Here is a 22476-nt window from a genome sequence, read left to right on the forward strand (position 1 = left end):
AAATGTGGTATTTGTGCAGCTGCAGGCGCTGTCTACAATGGGGGAGGGGGGCGGGCAGCGGGACCCTTCTCGGGGCCCCTCCAACAGGCTCGGGCCTGAGTAAAAAGTACATGCCACCCCCCCCCCCCACCCCCCTCTGCGCCACTGGCTATAATACCAAATTGTAAACTATAAGCAATAAAGTTACAATTATTGTACCACAGTTAATACAGTTTATTGAAAATTTGTTTTAGAGTAAATAAAGTGTTAAATGTACCCACTTACCATCATGTTTCAAAAAATTTTCAGCTAGATCAGTTGGGATAAAACGACCATCCATCTTCCTCTGCTATAAGGACAAGAGAGACAATATTACTGCGGTGAAATATGTATTTTACTTTTTTCTGCTTTGTATTACATTACTTACTGCATCACTGTTTTCGCAATACTTACAGTGAGCAATTTAATTAGGTATGAATCAGCCATTTTTGTGGTCACCTATGATTAGTGATGTGCACCGGAAATTTTTCGGGTTTTGTGGTTTGGTTTTGGATTCGGTTCTGCGGCCGTGTTTTGGATTCGGACGCGTTTTGGCAAAACCTCCCTGAAAATTTTTTGTCGGATTCGGGTGTGTTTTGGATTCGGGTGTTTTGTTTTGCAAAAAACCCTCAAAAACAGCTTAAATCATAGAATTTGGGGATCATTTTGATCCCATAGTATTATTAACCTCAATAACCATAATTTCCACTCATTTCCAGTCTATTCTGAACACCTCACACCTCACAATATTATTTTTAGTCCTAAAATTTGCACCGAGGTCACTGGATGACTAAGCTCAGCGACCCAAGTGGCCGACACAAACACCTGGCCCATCTAGGAGTGGCACTGCAGTGTCAGACAGGATGGCACTTCAAAAAAATAGTCCCCAAACAGCACATGATGCAAAGAAAAAAAGAGGTGCACCAAGGTCGCTGGATGGCTAAGCTAAGCGACACAAGTGGCCGACACAAACACCTGGCCCATCTAGGAGTGGCACTGCAGCGTCAGACAGGATGGCACTTCAAAAAAATAGTCCCCAAACAGCACATGATGCAAAGAAAAAAAGAGGTGCACCAAGGTCGCTGGATGGCTAAGCTAAGCAACACAAGTGGCCGACACAAACACCTGGCCCATCTAGGAGTGGCACTGCAGTGTCAGACAGGATGGCACTTCAAAAAATAGTCCCCAAACAGCACATGATGCAAAGAAAAAAAGAGGCGCAATGAGGTATCTGTGTAACTAAGCTAAGCGACCCAAGTGGCCGACACAAACACCTGGCCCATCTAGGAGTGGCACTGCAGTGTCAGACAGGATGGCAGATTTAAAAAATAGTCCCCAAACAGCACATGATGCAAAGAAAAAAAGAGGTGCCTGACTTAAACAAACCACCTCACCATCAGAATCCTCCTTGTCAATTTCCTCCCAAGCGCCAGCAACACCCATATTCTCATTCTGGTGTACTTCAACAGTGACATCTTCAATTTGACTATCAGGAACTGGACTGCGGGTGCTCCTTCCAGCACTTGCAGGGGGCGTGCAAAGGGTGGAAGGCGCAACCTCTTCCCGTCCAGTGTTGGGAAGGTCAGGCATCGCAACCGACACAATTGGACTCTCCTTGGGAATTTGTGATTTAGAAGAACGCACAGTTCTTTGCTGTGCTTTTGCCATCTTAACTCTTTTAAGTTTTCTAGCAGGAGGATGAGTGCTTCAATCCTCAGGTGAAGCTGAACCACTAGCCTTGAACATAGGCCAGGGCCTCAGCCGTTCCTTGCCACTCCGTGTCGTAAATGGCACATTGGCAAGTTTACGCTTCTCCTCAGACGATATTGATTTAGATTTTTGGGTCATTTTACTGAGCTTTATTTTTTTGGATTTTACATGCTCTCTACTATGACATTGGGCATCGGCCTTGGCAGACGACGTTGATGGCATTTCATCGTCTCGGCCATGACTAGTGGCAGCAGCTTCAGCATGAGGTGGAAGTGGATCTTGATCTTTCCCTATTTTACCTCCACATTTTTGTTCTCCATTTTTTAATGTGTGGAATTATATGCCAGTAATATATCAATAGCAATGGCCTACTACTATATATACTGCGCACAACTGAAATGCACCACAGATATGGATGGATAGTATACTTGACGACACAGAGGTAGGTAGAGCAGTGGCCTACTGTACCGTACTGCTATATAGTATATACTGGTGGTCAGCAAACTGTGCAAAACTGAAATGCACCACAGGTATGGATGGATAGTATACTTGACGACACAGAGGTAGGTAGAGCAGTGGACTACTGTACCGTACTGCTATATATATAGTTATTCTGGTGGTCAGCAAACTGTGCAAAACTGAAATGCACCACAGGTATGGATGGATAGTATACTTGACGACACAGAGGTAGGTAGACCAGTGGCCTTCTGTACCGTACTGCTATATAGTATATACTGGTGGTCAGCAAACTGTGCAAAACTGAAATGCACCACAGGTATGGATGGATAGTATACTTGACGACACAGAGGTAGGTAGAGCAGTGGCCTTCTGTACCGTACTGCTATATAGTATATACTGGTGGTCAGCAAACTGTGCAAAATTGAAATGCACCACAGGTATGGATGGATAGTATACTTGACGACACAGAGGTAGGTAGAGCAGTGGCCTTCTGTACCGTACTGCTATATAGTATATACTGGTGGTCAGCAAACTGTGCAAAATTGAAATGCACCACAGGTATGGATGGATAGTATACTTGACGACACAGAGGTAGGTAGAGCAGTGGACTACTGTACCGTGTTGCTATATATATAGTTATACTGGTGGTCAGCAAAATTCTGCACTGTCCTCCTACTAGTATATACTACAATGCAGCACAGATATGGAGCGGTTTTCAGGCAGAGAACGTATAATACTGGTGGTCACTGGTCAGCAAAACTCTAGTCTGCACTGTCCTCCTACTATATAATACTGCTGGTCCCCAGTCCCCACAATAAAGCAATTAGCACACTGAGCACAGTCAGATATGGAGCATTTTTCAGGCAGAGAACGTAGATATTTGCACTTGCAGCACACTGAGCACAGATATTTGCAGCACACTGAGCACAGATATTTGCAGCACAATTTGCAGCCCACTGAACTTAGAAACTGAGAGGATGCTAGCCACGTCCTCTCACGATCATCTCCAATGCACGAGTGAAAAATGGCAGTGACGCGCGGCTCTTTATATAGAATACGAATCTCGAAAGAATCCGACCGCGGGATGATGACGTTCGGGTGCGCTCGGGTTAACCGAGCAAGGCGGGAGGATCCGAGTTGCTCGGACCCGTGCAAAAAAAGGTGAAGTTCGGGCGGGTTCGGATCCCGAGGATCCGAACCCGCTCATCACTACCTATGATTTACTGTACCCATGACAATGCAAGCATTTTTTTTATTCATTTCGTAGCTTTACCAAGTTCCTTGCATGTCAAAAACTCAGACATCATGAGTATAAATTTTGTCAATAGTATAGGTATCAACTGTAAACGCAACTGTTTAAAACCTGTGAAGCAGGCAAATGTGGAAATTATCTCTAAATAGTTTGCACCTCGGAAACATAACCATATATGTGGAAACACTTCAGAATTTATGCAGTGCCTGTGAAAAGTACCACCTATAATTTATTGCTGTGTTAATTAACAAAAAATTGGGGAGTATTGTCTGACCCCTATGTACCAAGCACCGACAAGTGTAGTTTTTTGGAGTTTGGATTTGCTGGTTTATGCCATCCTCCGATGGTATAAACTGTTTTCTACTTACGGAGGCATATTTGCAGCCTCTGACCGGCTCTGGAAAGTGCCTATGCATGCTCAGTGTCAGATTCCCCCGGAGGAGTTGTGAAAGACACATCAATGTGGCTAGGATTTAACTTGCTTCTGTATTTTATAAAAATCAATAAACCTCTATTATGTTGATATTATCTGTAAAGCACCTAGGAGAAAAGCACTATAGAAATAAAATTATTGTTATTATAACTTGCAGGAACAGTGGTTATCACTACCGCTGTTCCAGCAAGTTATTTTTAATACATACTAGGGTATTCAATTATCCGCAAATTCGCTGCAATTTTTCACCCGAAAATTTTTCGCGGCAATCGGACGAAAATTGCCGCGAAAACGCTCCGTTTTTCGACCTATTTAATTCCAAACGGGTTTCACCTGAAAATTCTTGCAGTGAAAAGTGCAGGTGAAAATGGGGAAATCAGCCTGTACCCCAAAAAATGCTAAACTAACATAGGAAAACAGAAGAGAAGTGTATTAGAGATCCCATTAGAGAGTTTTTGGGGACTTAAATTGTGTGAAATGGCTGTTATATGCATTTAAAAAAAATGCAAACTAATGATAGAAAGCAAGTTTTTTTGAGCAAAATAAATGCTCTCATTAAATTTGGGGTACATGAATATGGGTATAAGTATATATTTGGGTCATTTTAGGGTACTTTAAAAAAAAGTGGAAACCTAAAAACACCTGTCCCACTCATAAAGCACCCTAATGTACCTGTCCCATACCTTGAACCCCAATTTCCATCACTTTGTACTTTTTCACCCCAAAAATGACATGTCATTATTGGCCAATTAAAAATAATTAAAAACCTCAACGTGCCTAATTAGTCATTAAGGGGGGTGTCCCAGGAGTTCTGTACCATATCCAAACATTTTTACCTTAAAATAGTGACTTTTCCCAACTTTTCACCTGCTTCAGAGTAGGTGAAGTGAAATTAGTGAAAAAATGATCACCGATAAATTTTCCAGGAAAATTGAATAGGCTGTAATTGCGTTTCGCGGGAAAAGTCCGATTTTTCGGGCGAAAAACTGACTTTTCACGCCGTTATCGCTGCTAATTGAATATACCCCATTCAGTAGAAGAGGAAATTTTGTTTAAAATGACAAATTCTGTCACAATATAGACTGTTAATAATTGCGGCATTATTAATACATAGGCCCCTGATAATGGCATGACCCATTACTACTGTATCACTATTTACTAGTTAATATACACTGTATAATAGTTAACATTTCAATATACATGTGTATACAATGTATATACTGTATGTATTATTATTGTTTTACTTATAAAACATGAACCATTACTAATTACTAAATACTATTTTCTTTCTGTCTCCTCTGCACTTTTACTGTACAACACCCAAATGTACCAAAAGCTCAATAGCGCAATAGCCACATGCAGGAACTCCAGTAGGTCTTTTCACTCCTCTGTCTGGACTCTTTTGCACAGCTGAGCATGCATGGTCTATATAGGCAACAATGGGCTAACTATGGGGGTCAAACTCCGGTACGCTTTGCATTCTGGAGATTGTTGTATCTGCCAGCTACACAGCTCTCATAGAAACCTATGGGGGCTGCATCTGCTGTCAGAAATGGAGGGACCACAGCAGATATTGGGATATCTGCTGTGGACCCTCCATAGTACATTTAGGGGATACATAATATTTGTGGCTATCCCCTGAAAACGGGTGTTTTTAGGGAATATCCCACAAATTTTATTTGATAAATAGCCTCATAATCGAATAAAGTATCAAAGGGGCTAATTCAGACCTGATCGTAGCCGTGCAAAATTTTGCACGGCTAGGATCAGCCACCCTGACATGCGGGGGGACACCCAGCACAAGGCTAGTCTGCCCCGCATGTCTGGCCCTCCCCCCCTGGGTGCTATTGCACCTGGCGAGTAAGTCCCTACCTGCGCAGCGTTGCCCGGACCGCATCCCCAAAACGGCGACTGAATGCCGCCAGCCCTCCCACCCAGCGAACGCCTCTGCCTGTCAATCAGGCAGAGGCGATTGCTGTATAGATGATAAATAACCGCGCTGTGCCTGGGATTGTTGTGTTTCAGCTGCTCTGTATATAAAAAAGCTTGTAGACAGGTGTAACAAAGCGCTTGGATATATGTGAATAAAAGATGATTGTAACCGTGTGAGAGAATGACTATATTGAGCCAAAGGTAACAATATGAGCATGGTGCAATACCTGTAAATAAAAATAAAAATAAAAGGATTATAATGTTTACAGCCCTTTTGTAATCTTACTGAGGTCTCCAGATGGTATAAAGATTGCAGGGGTTCCGTTTTTGCCGTACAGGTTGGTTCATAGAGAGATAGTCCCGGTTACCTGGCTTTCCCTATACTACCAACCTTGTATGAATGTGGTGACGTCCGTCTACCTCCGGCTGGTTCCCCCGCTCCGACTTGCTTCTTTCTCCGGCCGCCGCTCACTTGCGCTACACGGCGCTTGATGAGTAATTGCTGTCCCGGTGTGTGAGGCGGCTGTGAAACGGCTTCCAGCGGGTCAGCTGCATGCTGATGATGTGAAGCAAATAGAGTTTTAGTTTTATCTTCTGGAGTCCGTTTTCTCAGTGCTTTCTCTAACGCGTTTCAGGCTCCAAGCCCTTAATCATAGATAGCGCAGGTTCAGCCAATTTGGTATTTTATAGGAAAAACTTTATTGAAAATAACATTCCAGAGCATTCTCCCAGGAAGTTTAAAATTGCGGCATGCACATGACTATAAAATGAACCTACAGGTATTGCACTCTATAATGGGGATATGTGAAAACAGGTATTTAAAAAGTATTAAAAATTAAAGTATATATATATATATATATATATATATATATATATATTATTTTTTTGCAGGAAGGAGCTTTTTTGTTAAAAATAAAAAATAAAAAAATGAAAAAAAATAAAAAAATATTATAAAAAAAATAAAGAGGAAGATGTTTATTTAAGGAACACATTTAATTCAATATCCACACTCAAACCCATCGGCTGTAGTGTTTGTAAAGCAAAAATCCATTCTGTTTCTTTCTTTTTGAGGGTGTCTGAAATATTCCCACCTCTCCAATGCTGTTGAATTTTTTTAATTCCTAAAAACTTTAATCCTTTCGGATTTTTGTCATGATGGTCTGAAAAGTGCTTTTATACACTGTGTGTTGAGAGTCCTTTTCTTATACTATATACGTGTTCCATTATCCTAATCTTTAGTTTTCTTTTTGTTTGTCCAATATATTGCTTGTGGCAGGGACACATCAACAGGTAAATAACCCCCTCTGTATTGCAGGTGATGGTATCTTTGATTTTATAAATTTTCTTCGTAATTTGTGACATAAATTCATCTGTCGGGGTAGTAGAGGAATTTCTCATTATTCTGCAAGCATTGCAATTCAAACAGAAATGATGCCCTGTATTCCTTGTTCTTGTTTCTCTTGATTCTTCTAATGGTATGTAGCTTCTAGTGAGTTCTTGCTTCAAATTCTTTGCCCGCCTATAAATGATTTTTGGTTTCTCAGGAATCAGGTCTTTCAACTGGGTGTCTAATTGAAGTATATGCCAATGTTTTTGTAAGATGGATTCAAAGAGACTGTGCTGACTATTATATTGAGTGATGAATGCTATTTGGAAGTCCTTTGTTTCTTGCTTTTGCCTGTATTGAATTAATTCGTTCCTTTCTAACTTTTAAATTTTTTCTATCTCTTGACTCAAATCTGTTTCCCTGTAACCTTTTTCCAAAAACTGTGTTTTCAGTTGATCTGTTTGTGTAATGAAATTCTCATGTTGTGAACAATTTCTTTTTATCCTTCTAAATTGACTTCCTGGTATGTTCTTGGTCCAATTTACATGATGATTGCTGTTGGTTGATAACATATTGTTGCTACTAACAGTTTTAGTGTGAGTCCTTGTGTGTAGCCTATTCTCTGATACGTATATCTCCAAATCGAGGTAAACTACCATTTCTGTACTGGTCACTGAGGTGAATTCCAGACCATAGGGATTGTTCTTCATATGTTCAAGGAATTTATGCAGTTCACTTGTTGTTCCGTTCCAAATGAACAACAAGTCATCTATATAGCATTTCCAAACAATTAGGTTTTCTCTGTATGGGTTATTATTCCAGATGCTCTCTTCTTCCCATCTGGCGACGTAGAGATTGGCATAACTCAGTGCCATCGAAGAACCCATCGCAGTACCCTTGATCTGGTTAAAGAAGACCCCTTCATTCCAAAAATAGTTTTTATGTAGGATGAAGTCTATTCTTCTCATGATAAAGTCACCTGTTCATTGGGTATATTCGTAGATGTAGATAAGAAGTGACGTGTTGCCTCAAGTCCCATATCATGTGGAATGCATGTGTATAGTGATTTCACGTCACTAGTCCCAATGATGTAGCTGTCTTTCCATTCAATTGTCTGCAACAATTGGAGTACTTGCATAGAATCTCTTAGATGACTTTGTTGTTTACCAACTATCTCCTGAAGGAAGGAATCCACATATTGAGATAGATTTGATGTCAGAGACCCTATCCCTGAGAAAATTGGTCTTCCTGGGGGATGGGTGGGATTTTTGTGGATTTTTGGCAGTCCATAAAAGGTTGGAATCTTTGGGAATTGAACATGTAGGAAATCATACTCCTTTTTTGTGAGGATTTCCAACTCCAATCCTTCATTTAATAACTCCTCCAATTCCACTTGGTACCCTCTTGTTGGATCCGTTATTAGTTTTAAATAGGTATCTTCATCTGAGAGGAGGCTGTTTATTTCCCTGACGTAATCAGTTTTGATCATGATAACTAAACTTCCACCCTTATCTGCGGGCTTGATGATACTTGTTTCATCTTTTTTTATTTTTTTTAATCCTCCAGAGCCTGTTTTACTTCCTTCGTCAAGTTGAATCTCTTCTTTTCTTTTCCTGTGATTTTCCTAATGTCGTGTTCCACTAGTTTTTCAAAAGTCTCAATGTGAGGACCCTTAATGTGTGATGGGAAGAATGTCGAAACCGGTTTGAAATTGCTATGTTGAAAATCGGATTGTTCCAGTGGAGTATGTGTGGATTGATCAGTTTTTGAAAAAAAACTTCTTTATGCATAATTTCCTTACAAACCTCTGTGTGTCCACATAGAGGTCAAAGGAATTGATGCTTGACTGTGGAGCAAATTTGAGGCCCTTTTGTAACAATGTAACATGTGCCTCTGTTAGTATCTTGGTACTTAAATTGAATATAACTTTTTCTTTCAGGTCTCTGTCGTGTTTTTATCCTGATTCAATTTCTTTTTCTTTCCCCCCCGGACCCCCATTCTCCTGGGGAGTTCTCCAGTCTTGTCTTTTTTTTGGTGGTACATGTTGCCACTCTGGCGGTTTCTCTCGCCTTTGTAGGAATTCTAAAAAATCCTCCTCATCTTCCTCCCCATCTGATTCCTCTCCACTAAATGTTCTCTTTCTTTGTGACCCCATTATCCTATCTCCAAAAGGTCCCGATGTCTCTATGTTGGTAATCAGTGCTCTCTTTTTTTTCTGATATTTAATTTTTTGCTGCAGTTCTTCCTTTTTCATATGACTCCTTCATCTTCATCTGAGTAGAGTTCCTCTCGTATGAGAAATTCCGTGGGTTGTATGTTTTAAAATCTGACATTCTTGTTTCTCCCATCGGTAGTTTCTTGATAATCGGTTCCCTTCTATTATATGTATACTTATTATTTATTTTTCCTTTATTGTAATACGGTTTGGTAGGTTGTGAATGGATATTGTTTTTTTGTTGTAATCTCTGCTGATTTTGTCCTTGTTTGGTTGTTTCCGGTTTACTGGTAATTCTTCTTTCATTCTGTTTCATCTGTTTATAATCGTTGATGTCCCTGTGAAATGTCTTTTGTTTCTGCTGTATAGTTTCTTCCTCAGTTTCCTCCATTTTACTGCTTGTGATTTTCATTAAATTTATGTATTCTGACATTTTCTGTAATGGTTCAAAATTTTTTTCTATATTAATAATTTTTTCATTTAATTCATTCAATGATCTTTGTCTATCACATATTATGAGTTTAATCAATTCTTTTGAACAATTGTCCAAAATAGTGTTCCATTTGGAATAGAATTCTGTGTCTGTGGGATCAAATGTGGGGTTCTTATAAATTCTCAAACCCCTCGGTATGATATTTTTTTCCAGATATTGGGTTAACGTGGTAATCTCCCACCACTGTTTGATCTCCTGAGAAAAACATTTTTCTAATTTAAAAAAGTGATCACAGAACCTCTCCTCTTTTATCGGCACCTCTGGAGGTGGATTATCCATAGAGAAAATGTCCCTTATATTTTGTCGTAGTGAATGCTTTATGTACCCAGGCATGGCCATAGCTGCAGTTTATTTTTAAAGACAATAATATATAGATGATAAATAACCGTGCTGTGCCTGGGATTGTTGTGTTTTAGCTGCTCTGTAGATAAAAAAGCTTGTAGACAGGTGTAACAAAGCGCTTGGATATATGTGAATAAAAGATGATTGTAACTGTGTGAGAGAATGACTATATTGTAGCCAAAGGTAACAATATGAGCATGGTGCAATACCTGTAAATAAAAATAAAAATAAAAGGATTATAATGTTTACAGCCCTCGATTTGGAGATATACGTATCAGAGAATAGGCTACACACAAGGACTCACACTAAAACTGTTAGTAGCAACAATATGTTATCAACCAACAGCAATCATCATGTAAATTGGACCAAGAACATACCAGGAAGTCAATTTAGAAGGATAAAAAGAAATTGATCACAACATGAGAATTTCATTACACAAACAGATCAATTGAAAACACAGTTTTTGGAAAAAGGTTACAGGGAAACAGATTTGAGTCAAGAGATAGAAAAAATTTAAAAGTTAGAAAGGAACAAATTAATTCAATACAGGCAAAAGCAAGAAACAAAGGACTTCCAAATAGCATTCATCACTCAATATAATAGTCAGCACAGTCTCTTTGAATCCAGCTTACAAAAACATTGGCATATACTTCATTTAGACACCCTGTTGAAAGACCTGATTCCTGAGAAACCAAAAATCATTTATAGGCGGGCAAAGAATTTGAAGCAAGAACTCACTAGAAGCTACATACCATTAGAAGAATCAAGAGAAACAAGAACAAGGAATACAGGGCATCATTTCTGTTTGAATTGCAATGCTTGCAGAATAATGAGAAATTCCTCTACTACCCGACAGATGAATTTATGTCACAAATTACGAAGAAAATTTATAAAATCAAAGATACCATCACCTGCAATACGGAGGGGGTTATTTACCTGTTGGAGTGTCCCTGCCACAAGCAATATATTGGACAAACAAAAAGAAAACTAGAGATTAGGATAATGGAACACGTATATAGTATAAGAAAAGGACTCTCAACACACAGTGTATCAAAGCACTTTTCAGACCATCATGACAAAAATCCGAAAGGATTAAAGTTTTTAGGAATTCAAAAAATTCAACAGCATTGGAGAGGTGGGAATATTTCAGACACCCTCAAAAAGAAAGAAACAGAATGGATTTTTGCTTTACAAACACTACAGCCAATGGGTTTGAATGTGGATATTGAATTAAATGTGTGCCTTAAATAAACATCTTCCTCTTTATTTTTTTATGATATTTTTTTATTATTTTTTTCATTTTTTTATTTTTTATTTTTATCAAAAAAGCTCCTTCCTGCAAAAATAAAAATTAAAAAAATATATATACTTTAATTTTTAATACTTTTTAAATACCTGTTTTCACATATCCCCATTATAGAGTGCAATACCTGTAGGTTCATTTTATAGCCATGTGCATGCCGCAATTTTAAACTTCCTGGGAGAATGCTCTGGAATGTTGTTTTCAATAAAGTTTTTCCTATAAAATACCAAATTGGCTGAACCTGCGCTATCCATGATTAAGGGCTTGGAGCCTGAAACGCGTTGGAGAAAGCACTGAGAAAACTGACTCCAGAAGATAAAAATAAAACTCTATTTGCTTCACATCATCAGCACGCAGCTGACCCGCTGGAAGCCGTTTCACAGCCGCCTCACACACTGGGACAGCAATTACTTATCAAGCGCCGTGTAACGCAAGTGAGCGGCGGCCGGAGAAAAAAGCAAGTCGGAGCGGGGGAACCAGCCGGAGGAAGACTGACGTCACCACATTCATACAAGGTTGGAAGTATAGGGAAAGCCAGGTAACCGGGACTATCTCTCTATGAACCAACCTGTACGGCAAAAACGGAACCCCTGCAATCTTTATACCATCTGGAGACCTCAGTAAGATTACAAAAGGGCTGTAAACATTATAATCCTTTTATTTTAATTTACAGGTATTGCACCATGCTCATATTGTTACCTTTGGCTACAATATAGTCATTCTCTCACACGGTTACAATCATCTTTTATTCACATATATCCAAGCGTTGTTACACCAGTCTAGAGGCGATTGCTGGGCTGAGATGCCGATCGCATCTCTGGCATGCACATGCGCACTGCGGCGCATGCACAGTTCAGACCTGATCGCCCGCTGTGTGAAAACGCACAGCAGAGATCAGGTCTGAATTAGCCCCAATGCGCACTGCAGAAAACCCAGTAGACTCTATAAAGTAATATAATTCCAATTTACAGGCAGCTTGCTTTGAAACACAATGTTACACCTTGATCTCCTTTGATGGTTATATCTTGAGTGGGCCACTCAGTCCAAGTGTAGTATAATCACCGTGCAAATCTGGTGCAATTGGCCAGCGGGTAAATTCAAAGGAAGGTAGCTGTGAATTCGTCAGTGTGAAGGCAGCCAGCTGAGACAGGTTACTTTAAGGCGCAATATTGCAACCTTAAAAACTTTTGATGATAATATCTCTAAGTGATCAATACAATGACCGTGTAATCACCATGCAAATCTGTAGCAAGCGACCAGCAGATAAGCTCCAAGTGCAGCAGCTGTGCAATCAGCAGTATGAGGGCCGTCAGCTGCTGTAAAGAAAGTTTCGGCTGATAAAGCTGTATTCAGCGATAATCAGATTCCACTTAAGGCTGCAGTGAATGTCATGTGAGGATCTTGGTTTGTTACTCTGTGCTTAGTCACAGTTTCATCAGAGACATCATTCCTGGAAATATAACAAGAAGATTCATGAACATCTGTGTTATGCAAGGACCAGAAACTGGACAGCCTGGAGGGAGAGCAGCATGTACAACCACACGTATGCATCTCATGGCAGGGGGCCTCCCCTTGTAGCTGCTGCTGAAAGATGGCTCATGCACAGAAGGTCCAACATTGACAAAGTTGATTTTTAAATGTTAACCAATAATATTATGCCAACCACCAATTTGAAGTGGAATTAGCATGAGACAAGGGCTGAAGAGGATCATCCATATCAGAGGACCTGGAGTCTTTCAGGAAATACCAGAGGTCTCAGCGATGTGGAGTGGTAGAAGTTTTGCAGGACCCTTTTGAGGGGTACTCTATTTTTCCTATCTTTGCCCATTTAGGGATGAGAAAGGAGTTTAGTATACAGGGGGTCACTTCCTGATACTGGTCAATTCCCCTCATGCATAAAAGAACTCAATCGCTACTCCCCAAAAGGGTAGTCTTCAGAAATCAATCCCAACACAAGGGATTCCAAACAAGATGAAATGGGGTTTAACATATGTATACAGTAGTAATGACAATCTCCAAGCAGAGACTGGGATGTAATGTAAAAGCATAACAGAGGCTAGACATAAGAGAGGCTACACACTTGTGACAAGAAGTGCAGAACACAGTGGCCAGTGATCAAAGGAGCTTGGTAAATTTGACTGCATAGCCAGGGGCGGATCCAGAAAAAAATTACAGGGGGGGCACCATAAGGGGCGTGGCTTCGTTGGAATGGGCGTGGCTTCGTTGGAATGGGCGTGGTATTGCAGGAAAAGACTACCTTATACCCCAGTTTTGCAACCTGCACGCGCAGACGTTGGCCACCACAGGAAAGAAAAATAATCCTGATTCATGCCCCTTACATTATTTGTCATTTTTCCTCCTTATAGTAATGCCCAGTATACATTATGCCACATACTGCAATGGCCCTTAGACATTATGCCGCACACAATAATGCACATGACACAGTATGCACACACTGTAATGCCCCCGACACATTATGCCACACACCGTAATGCCCCCGACACATTATGCCACACACTATAATGCCTGTGACACATTATGACAGGAATTGCAATGCCCGTTATACATTATGCTACACACTGCACTGCCCCTGATACATTATAGCACATACAATGTCTGTGACACATTATGACACACACTGCAATGTCCGTGATACATTATACCACACACTGCAATGCCCGATACATTATAGCACATACAATGCCTGTGACACATTATGCCACACACTGCAATGACCTTGAGACATTATACCACAATGCCCGTGATATAGTATACCATACACCGTAATGCCTGTGACACATACCGTAATGCCCGTTATACCCTATGCCACACACCGCAATGCCCGTTATATATTATGCCACACTGCAATGACCCTGAGACATTATACCACATACCACAATGCCCGTGATATAGTATACCACACACCGTAATGCCTGCCACATTATGACACACACCGCAATGTCCGTGATACATTATGCCACACACTGCAATGACCCTGAGACATTATACCACATATCACAATGCCAACGATATAGTATACCATACACCGTAATGCATGTGACACATTATGACACACACCGCAATGTCCGCGATACATTATGCCACACACCGTAATGCCCATTACACATTAAGTCCTACAGTAAGGCTTCTAATTACTTTTCAAATACCTGCTCGTTGTCAGGGGTTTCATGCACTGGGTGTCATGCTCGTTGCCAGGGGTTTCATGCTCTTGGTTCCATGCACGGTGCCAGGGGTTTTCATGCTCAGGGTGTCATGCTCGCTGCCAGGGGTTTCATGCACTGGGTGTCATGCTCGTTGCCAGGGGTTTCATGCACTGGGTGTCATGCTCGTTGCCAGGGGTTTCATGCACTGGGTGTCATGCTCGTTGCTAGGAGGTAGTCCTTGTTGCTAGGGCTGTGCTCCCAGTGCCACATATGTCCCCAGTGCCAGATATTCCCCGACAGTGCCACATATGCCCCCAGTGCCAGATATCCCCCCCCAGTGCTATATATGCCCCCAGTGCCACATATGCCCCAGTGCCAGATATTCCCCCCCAGTGCCACATATGCCCCCAGTGCCAGATATTCCCCCCCCCCAGTGCCACATATGCCCCCAGTGCCAGATATTCCCCCCCCAGTGCCATATATGCCCCCAGTGCCAGATATTCCCCCCAGTGCCAGATATTCTCCCCCCCCTCCCTGCCAAATATGCCCCCAGTGCCAGATATTCCCCCCCAGTGCCAGATATGCCCCCTCAGTGCGTCCCCCCCCCCTGCTTCCTCCGCCGCCGCTCCCCCCGCTCCCCTGCTGTTAGGAGGGACACGGAGGGCACAGTGCACGCCTCCCTGTGTCCCTCCTGTGTCTCCGGCGGCCGCGGGTCACTCTAATAAAGGAAGTGCTCACGAACGGCACTTCCTTTATGAGACCCGCGGCCGCCGGAGACCCAGGAGGGACACAGGGAGGCGTGCACTGTGCCCTCCGTGTCCCTCCTAACAGCAGGGGAGGAAACGAGACCGCAGACTGACATGCGGACGCTCGTCCGCATGTCAGTCTGCACTAAATCAGTGCACAAAATATAATAAAAATAAAAATACAAAAATCAACTAAAAATGACAGGGGGGGCACGTGCCTTGGTGCCCCCCCCCCCCTAAATCCGCCACTGTGCATAGCAACCACCATAAAAACCTACTGTATGTACATAGAAACCTATGTAAAATGGAGGGACCCCTCCATGTTAAATCTGGAGATCCTTAATATTTTGCAGGTACCCTCCTGAAACATTGGTTTTCATGGGGCACCTGCAACTATTAATTGATAAACTGACTCCTCTGTTTTGTGCTGAGGCTGATGTTTTGGGGTTTTTTTGTTATATTTTTATTGAAATTGTAGACTTGTTTGCACCAGGATGTGCAGGCATTATTTGGATAAAGTGTCCAAATAGTGGTTTGCTGGTAGATGATTGGGTAAGTTAATGTGGTGGGGTGGTGTATATAAGATAGATAGATAGATAGATAGATAGATAGATAGATAGATAGATAGATAGATAGATAGATAGATAGATAGATAGATAACATTACTGGGTCACTATGGCAAGATGAGGGGTGGTCTTCTGTATGCCGACTGACGGGATTCCGGCGCACAGTATACCGGCGCCGGGATCCCGACAGCCGGCATACCGACACTTATTCTCCCTCGTGGGGGTCCACGACCCCCCTGGAGGGAGAATAAAATAGTGTGGCGTGCGTAGCGCGCCACTGTGCCGGTAGCGTGGCGAGCCCACAAGGGGCTCATTTGCGCTCGCCACACTGTCGGTAAGCCGGCGGTCGGGCTCCCGGTATGCTGGTCGCCGGGAGCCCGACCGCCGGCATATCGTAGTGAACCCCAAGATGAGTGTTGGCGTGTTGAACCATCCGTTCATTAGGAAAGTAAACAATGAATGTGACATCCATCCATTCAGCATAAACATAGAGTATGCCTGTCAGGCAAACACTACGGGGGTCATTCCGAGTTGTTCGCTCGGTAAAAATCTTCGCATCGCAGCGATTTTCCGCTTAATGCGCATGCGCAATGTCCGCACTGCGACTGCGCCAAGTAAATTTGCTATGCACTTAGGAATTTTACTCACGGCATTTTCATCGTTCTGGCGATCGTAATGTGATTGACAGGAAATGGGTGTTACTGGGCGGAAACAGGCCGTTTTATGGGCGTGTGGGAAAAAACGCTACCGTTTCCGGAAAAAACGCAGGAGTGGCCGGAGAAACGGGGGAGTGTCTGGGCGAACGCTGGGTGTGTTTGTGACGTCAAACCAGGAACGACAAGCACTGAAATGATCGCAGATGCCGAGTAAGTCTGGAGCTACTCAGAAACTGCTACGAGGTGTGTAATCGCAATATTGCGAATACTTCGTTCGCAATTTTAAGATGCTAAGATTCACTCCCAGTAGGCGGCGGCTTAGCATGAGCAAATCTGCTAAAATCCGCTTGCGAGCGAACAACTCGGAATGACCCCCTACAATAACTGCCTGCAATTAGCATTGGCAACATTTTCAAAGCCATGGGCAGCATTCAGCAGAGAGGATACCTTTGAATAATGTGCTGCCACACCATGGGCCTGGTTCAGGTCCTGACGTTTTTGTTTCACTATGCGCAAAGTACCAATGTTTGGTATGTACATGTGCAGTATGGGTTGTACATGTTGTACTGGTTGGTATGTACATGTGCAGTACGGGTTGTACATGTTGTACTGGTTGGTATGTACATGTGCAGTACGGGTTGTACATCTTGTACTAGTTGGTATGTACATGTGCAGTACGGGTTGTACATGTTGTACTGGTTGGTATGTACATGTGCAGTACGGGTTGTACATGTTGTACTGGTTGATATGTACATGTGCAGTACGGGTTGTACATGTTGTACTGGTTGGTATGTACATGTGCAGTACGGGTTGTACATGTTGTACTGGTTGGTATGTACATGTGCAGTACGGGTTGTACATGTTGTACTGGTTGGTATTTACATGTGCAGTACGGGTTGTACATGTTGTACTGGTTGGTATGTACATGTGCAGTATGGGTTGTACATGTTGTACTGGTTGGTATGTACATGTGCAGTACGGGTTGTACATGTTGTACTGGTTGGTATGCACATGTGCAGTACGGGTTGTACATGTTGTACTGGTTGGTATGCACATGTGCAGTACGGGTTGTACATGTTGTACTGGTTGGTATGCACATGTGCAGTACGGGTTGTACATGTTGTACTGGTTGGTATGTACATGTGCAGTACGGGTTGTACATGTTGTACTGGTTGGTATGCACATGTGCAGTACGGGTTGTACATGTTGTACTGGTTGGTATGTACATGTGCAGTACGGGTTGTACATGTTGTACTGGTTGGTATGTACATGTGCAGTACGGGTTGTCCATCTTGTACTGGTTGGTATGTACATGTGCAGTACGGGTTGTACATGTTGTACTGGTTGGTATGTACATGTGCAGTACGGGTTGTACATGTTGTACTGGTTGGTATGTACATGTGCAGTACGGGTTGTACATGTTGTACTGGTTGGTATGTACATGTGCAGTACGGGTTGTACATGTTGTACTGGTTGGTATGTACATGTGCAGTACGGGTTGTACATGTTGTACTGGTTGGTATGCACATGTGCAGTACGGGTTGTACATGTTGTACTGGTTGGTATGCACATGTGCAGTACGGGTTGTACATGTTGTACTGGTTGGTATGTACATGTGCAGTACGGGTTGTACATGTTGTACTGGTTGGTATGCACATGTGCAGTACGGGTTGTACATGTTGTACTGGTTGGTATGTACATGTGCAGTACGGGTTGTACATGTTGTACTGGTTGGTATGTACATGTGCAGTACGGGTTGTACATGTTGTACTGGTTGGTATGCACATGTGCAGTACGGGTTGTACATGTTGTACTGGTTGGTATGCACATGTGCAGTACGGGTTGTACATGTTGTACTGGTTGGTATGCACATGTGCAGTACGGGTTGTACATGTTGTACTGGTTGGCATTTACATGTGTAGTACATGTGCAGTACAGAAGTAGAATGGCTGCAGACATGAAGTAACTGATAGTATGCAGCCATTTGAGGGCAGAGAGGGGGTGGCAATGGACTCTGGGGGTAATTCAGACCTTATTGCTGGGCTGCTAACTTTGCTGTCCTGTGTTCAGATAGTCGCCGCCCAAGGGAAGTGTATATTCGCCCCGTGCAAGTGTGCGATCACATGTGTACGCCAAGCTGTAAAAAGCTGCAAAAATCCACTGTGTGCAGTCTGTGTGCAGCCCAGGACTTAGGGGTCTATTTACTAAGCCTTGGATGGAGATAAAGTCCCAGCCAATCGGCTCCTAACTGCTGTGCCACAGGCTGTGTTTGAAAAATGACAGTTAGGGTCCGATTGGCTGGTACTTTATCTCCAGTGACTTTATCTCCATCCAAGGCTTAGTAAATAGACCCCTTACTCCTACAGTGCGTTGAGAACAGGCTGATCGGGGCCGGAGCTGACGTCTCACACTCTCCCTGAAAATACTTGGACACGCCTGTGTTTTTCCGGACACTCCCAGTAAACGGGCAGTTACCACCCACAAACGGAATCTTCCTGTCTATAACCTTGCGATCGGAATTTTCACACCATCCTGTCACTGGTCGGCGATGCCTGTTGTTTGCATGCGCAGTCTATCGCTCATCGCCTGCTGTGCACACAGCAGCGATCAGATATGAATCACCCCCGTTTCCCAAAACAGGGGCGTGTCCCCTCAGTTTTGGGTGGATGCCGATGCCAAGATCTCTGTCTTCCGAAACAGATTTCCTGGCCTCTTGGTAGGAGGTGCATTATTGCAAGTAAGGACGCAGCACTGGGTCACAAATACATACAGGTTACTTGACGAAGTTACAGGACGAAACTTGGAAAACAGGCCTGGGAAGGTGCGTCAACAGGACGTAAAACTCTGAAATACATAAATAAAGATTTTTTTTTAGAATATTATAATCTCAGTTTACACGATAATACAAATGTTACAAGTATACTCACAGGCAGTAGAAAAAAGCATTGGATCAATGTCCGTCGGGAATCATCTCCTTCGTCCATACCCACCGGTAGAGCAGAAGAACGGTTCCCACGTCGGAAAGCACTGCGACGTAGAGTCACCGGCAAACGGTTTGCGACACATATGTTGTGTAAAATACAACATGCATTTACCATGCCGCAAACCTTTGCCGGTGAATACAAAAGAGCACCACCGGAAGTGTCTAAACATCTAAACCGGCTTTTAAGTACACCGAAGGCACGCTCAATTATTTGCCTCGATGCTTTGTGTGTCTCTTGGTAACGTTTTTCTGCTCTACCAACAAGATTAGACAATGGGGTCAAGAGCCACGATTTGTTGGGATAACCCGCATCGCCTATGGAAATGAAAAAAATGGTGGGTAATATAAAAAATAAAAAAAATAAAAAATAAAAAAAAAATAAAAACAATTGAAATAAATACCTAACAGCCAGCCACCCGGCATGTTTCCTGTTTCGAAATTCTCAAACAGCGATGACTGGCTTAGGATGAAGGAGTCGTGAGACGATCCAGGAAATCCCACAAAAATATTCAAAAATTTCATGTTGACATCACAGACCGCCTGTATATTCATGGAATGGAAATGTTTTCGGTTCCGAAAACATTCTTCCGAATTCCGTGGCGGTCTGATCTGCACGTAGGTACAGTCAATTGCGCCCAGAACATTGGGAAAATTGTATTTGGTAAAAAAGCCTAATTTGATCTCACGACATCCGCTGTCCGTATCTGGAAATGTGATGAACTGGATCGTCAATTTGCGGAAAGCCCTAATGACCTGGGTAATACAGCGCGACAGTGTCGACTGTGAAAAACCGCATGTTTGAGACAGTGTAGGCTGGAATGTGCCTGACGCCAAAAAATGTAACGTAGCCAGCAGTTTCTGGAAACCGCTGACTGCGCGACTGGTCCGTGCCTGAGGTTCCAGGTCGGCCTCCAACAGAGAGTACAGCGAATATATGTTGCGAGTCGATAAGCGATAATTTTGAATCACCTCGAACTCGCTGAGATCCTCCAGTTCACGCCTAGTGCGATACTGGCGTGGACGTGGAAATGAAACACGCACTACTGACTCACCCAATGCAGACATTTGCTGACTTTGATTCTGATGTTCACCAGCCCTTTCTTCCTCCATGCTTGCAGCCAGCATGAACATCACAATCTGGTCAGAAAAAGGCTCCATTATTGTAGTCAGTACAAAAATAGGATATAATGTGTTAAAACGCAGGGATTGTCCTAAAAAAACGATTCCACAAGAGAGCTGACTGTAATGGCTCCTCTCCCATGAGTCTCAAAAACGGGAGTGAGGAGATAGGAGGGGCTTTGCAGAAGTGTATTCTGGGTAAAACTGTGGAATCATGGGTACATTTCCCTCAGCAGAGTGAAGAAAAAAATATTCTTTTAAAAAATCAATTAAATAATACTTGTGAGTCAAAAAAAGACAAACAAGTAGAACAATCCCTTCAAATATAAATAGACATGCTATTAGCAATCCAAAAAGCAAAAAATAAATAAATTTTAAACATTTTTTTTATTAGATCCCGCCAGCAAAGTGAGGCGGAAGGAAATTGACGAAATTGCTGTCGAAAAGCACTGTTGTCGAATCGACATTCTTCAATTGAATATACTTTTGTCGAAAAGCCGCATTTTGACCATTGCAGACATGTTGAATTTTGAAAATGTCGATTTGAAAAAAGTTGAATCTGAAACGGAAGGAATTTTAACGAAAAGTACTGTATTGCATTGACCAATCCAATTTGACATGTTTTTTTTTGTCGAAAATGTCACGTTTTTCGACTTTTGCGGCAATTCGACCGCAATTGCATATACCACATTGTCTACTGCTGCATTACCATGTGTGTGTGGGATGCGGTAATGTGACTGCTGCTTGGGATCCCGGCGGTCACCATGCCGATGCCGGGATCCCGAACGATCAAAATGCTGTCCACTCCAACCACAAATAATTATACTGAATTAGGCACATTAGAAGAAGAGCTTCATTTTATGTTATGCATCACTCCAACCAAAGTCCATGTATTATCAAATGTATCTCCTTTCTATTTCTTGTAATTGAATACACCTTTTAATAACAGAAATAAAAATACACAAGTCATAGTGACATTGGATGTCCCCAGTTATAATCATTACCTTGTGATGTCATCTCTCCAATGTTCATTCATAATATTGGTGTATGCTTAGTATTAACTACTAGTTACTGAAAATAAATACAAATATAAATAGTCAGGGCTGATTTCTGTGACCTGTTTAAAAGCCCTGGTCATGTATCCTTTTATATCTTTATATAGTCATGGAACTCCTATGTAACTTTTAATATTCTATGTATCTTTGTATCTTTAGATGGCACATAAGGGGAAGGGAAAGGGGCTCTGGGCTGGCACATAATTGGGGCTCTGGGCTGTCACATAATTGGGGTTCTGGGATGGCACATAATTGGGGCCCTGGGCTGGCACATAATTGGGGCTCTGGGCTGGCACATAATTGGGGCCCTGGGCTGGCACATAATTGGGGCTCTGGGCTGGCACATAATTGGGGCTCTGGGCTGGCACATAATTGGGGCTCTGGGCTGGCACATAACTGGGGCCCTGGGCTGGCACATAATTGGGGCCCTGGGCTGGCACATAATTGGGGCTCTGGGCTGGCACATAAGAAGGTGCTCAGCAAAGAACTGTTATCTAATTATTGGCAAGAAAACTTATAAGAGAAAATCTTGTGGCCCTCCATTCAGTCATTTTTATAAACATACATTAGCACTCCAACAAAAATGTTTGGACACCCTGTTTATACATGAACAGAAAAAACAAAAACTCTCTACATACAGCCATATGCTATACACATAACCGTATGCAGTGAGTATTCTAGTATTAAAGTACTTGCAATATAA

The 22476-nt window shown here is 42.4% G+C and overlaps 1 protein-coding gene across 2 annotated transcripts in view; it reads right to left on the reverse strand.

The window, feature by feature from the left end:
• Positions 1-22476, reverse strand: part of LOC134965483 (interleukin-18-like) — a 150251-nt gene that overhangs the window by 95476 nt on the left and 32299 nt on the right. For both annotated transcript variants that reach the window (XM_063941895.1, XM_063941894.1), the window contains exon 2: positions 265-328. In XM_063941895.1, the coding sequence (XP_063797965.1) occupies positions 265-319 (55 nt within the window). In that variant the 5' untranslated portion in view covers positions 320-328. The remainder of the gene's footprint in view (positions 1-264; positions 329-22476) is intronic.

Source organism: Pseudophryne corroboree, chromosome 10 (genome assembly GCF_028390025.1).
Source record: "Pseudophryne corroboree isolate aPseCor3 chromosome 10, aPseCor3.hap2, whole genome shotgun sequence".
In the NCBI taxonomy this organism is placed as follows: Eukaryota; Metazoa; Chordata; class Amphibia; order Anura; family Myobatrachidae; genus Pseudophryne; species Pseudophryne corroboree.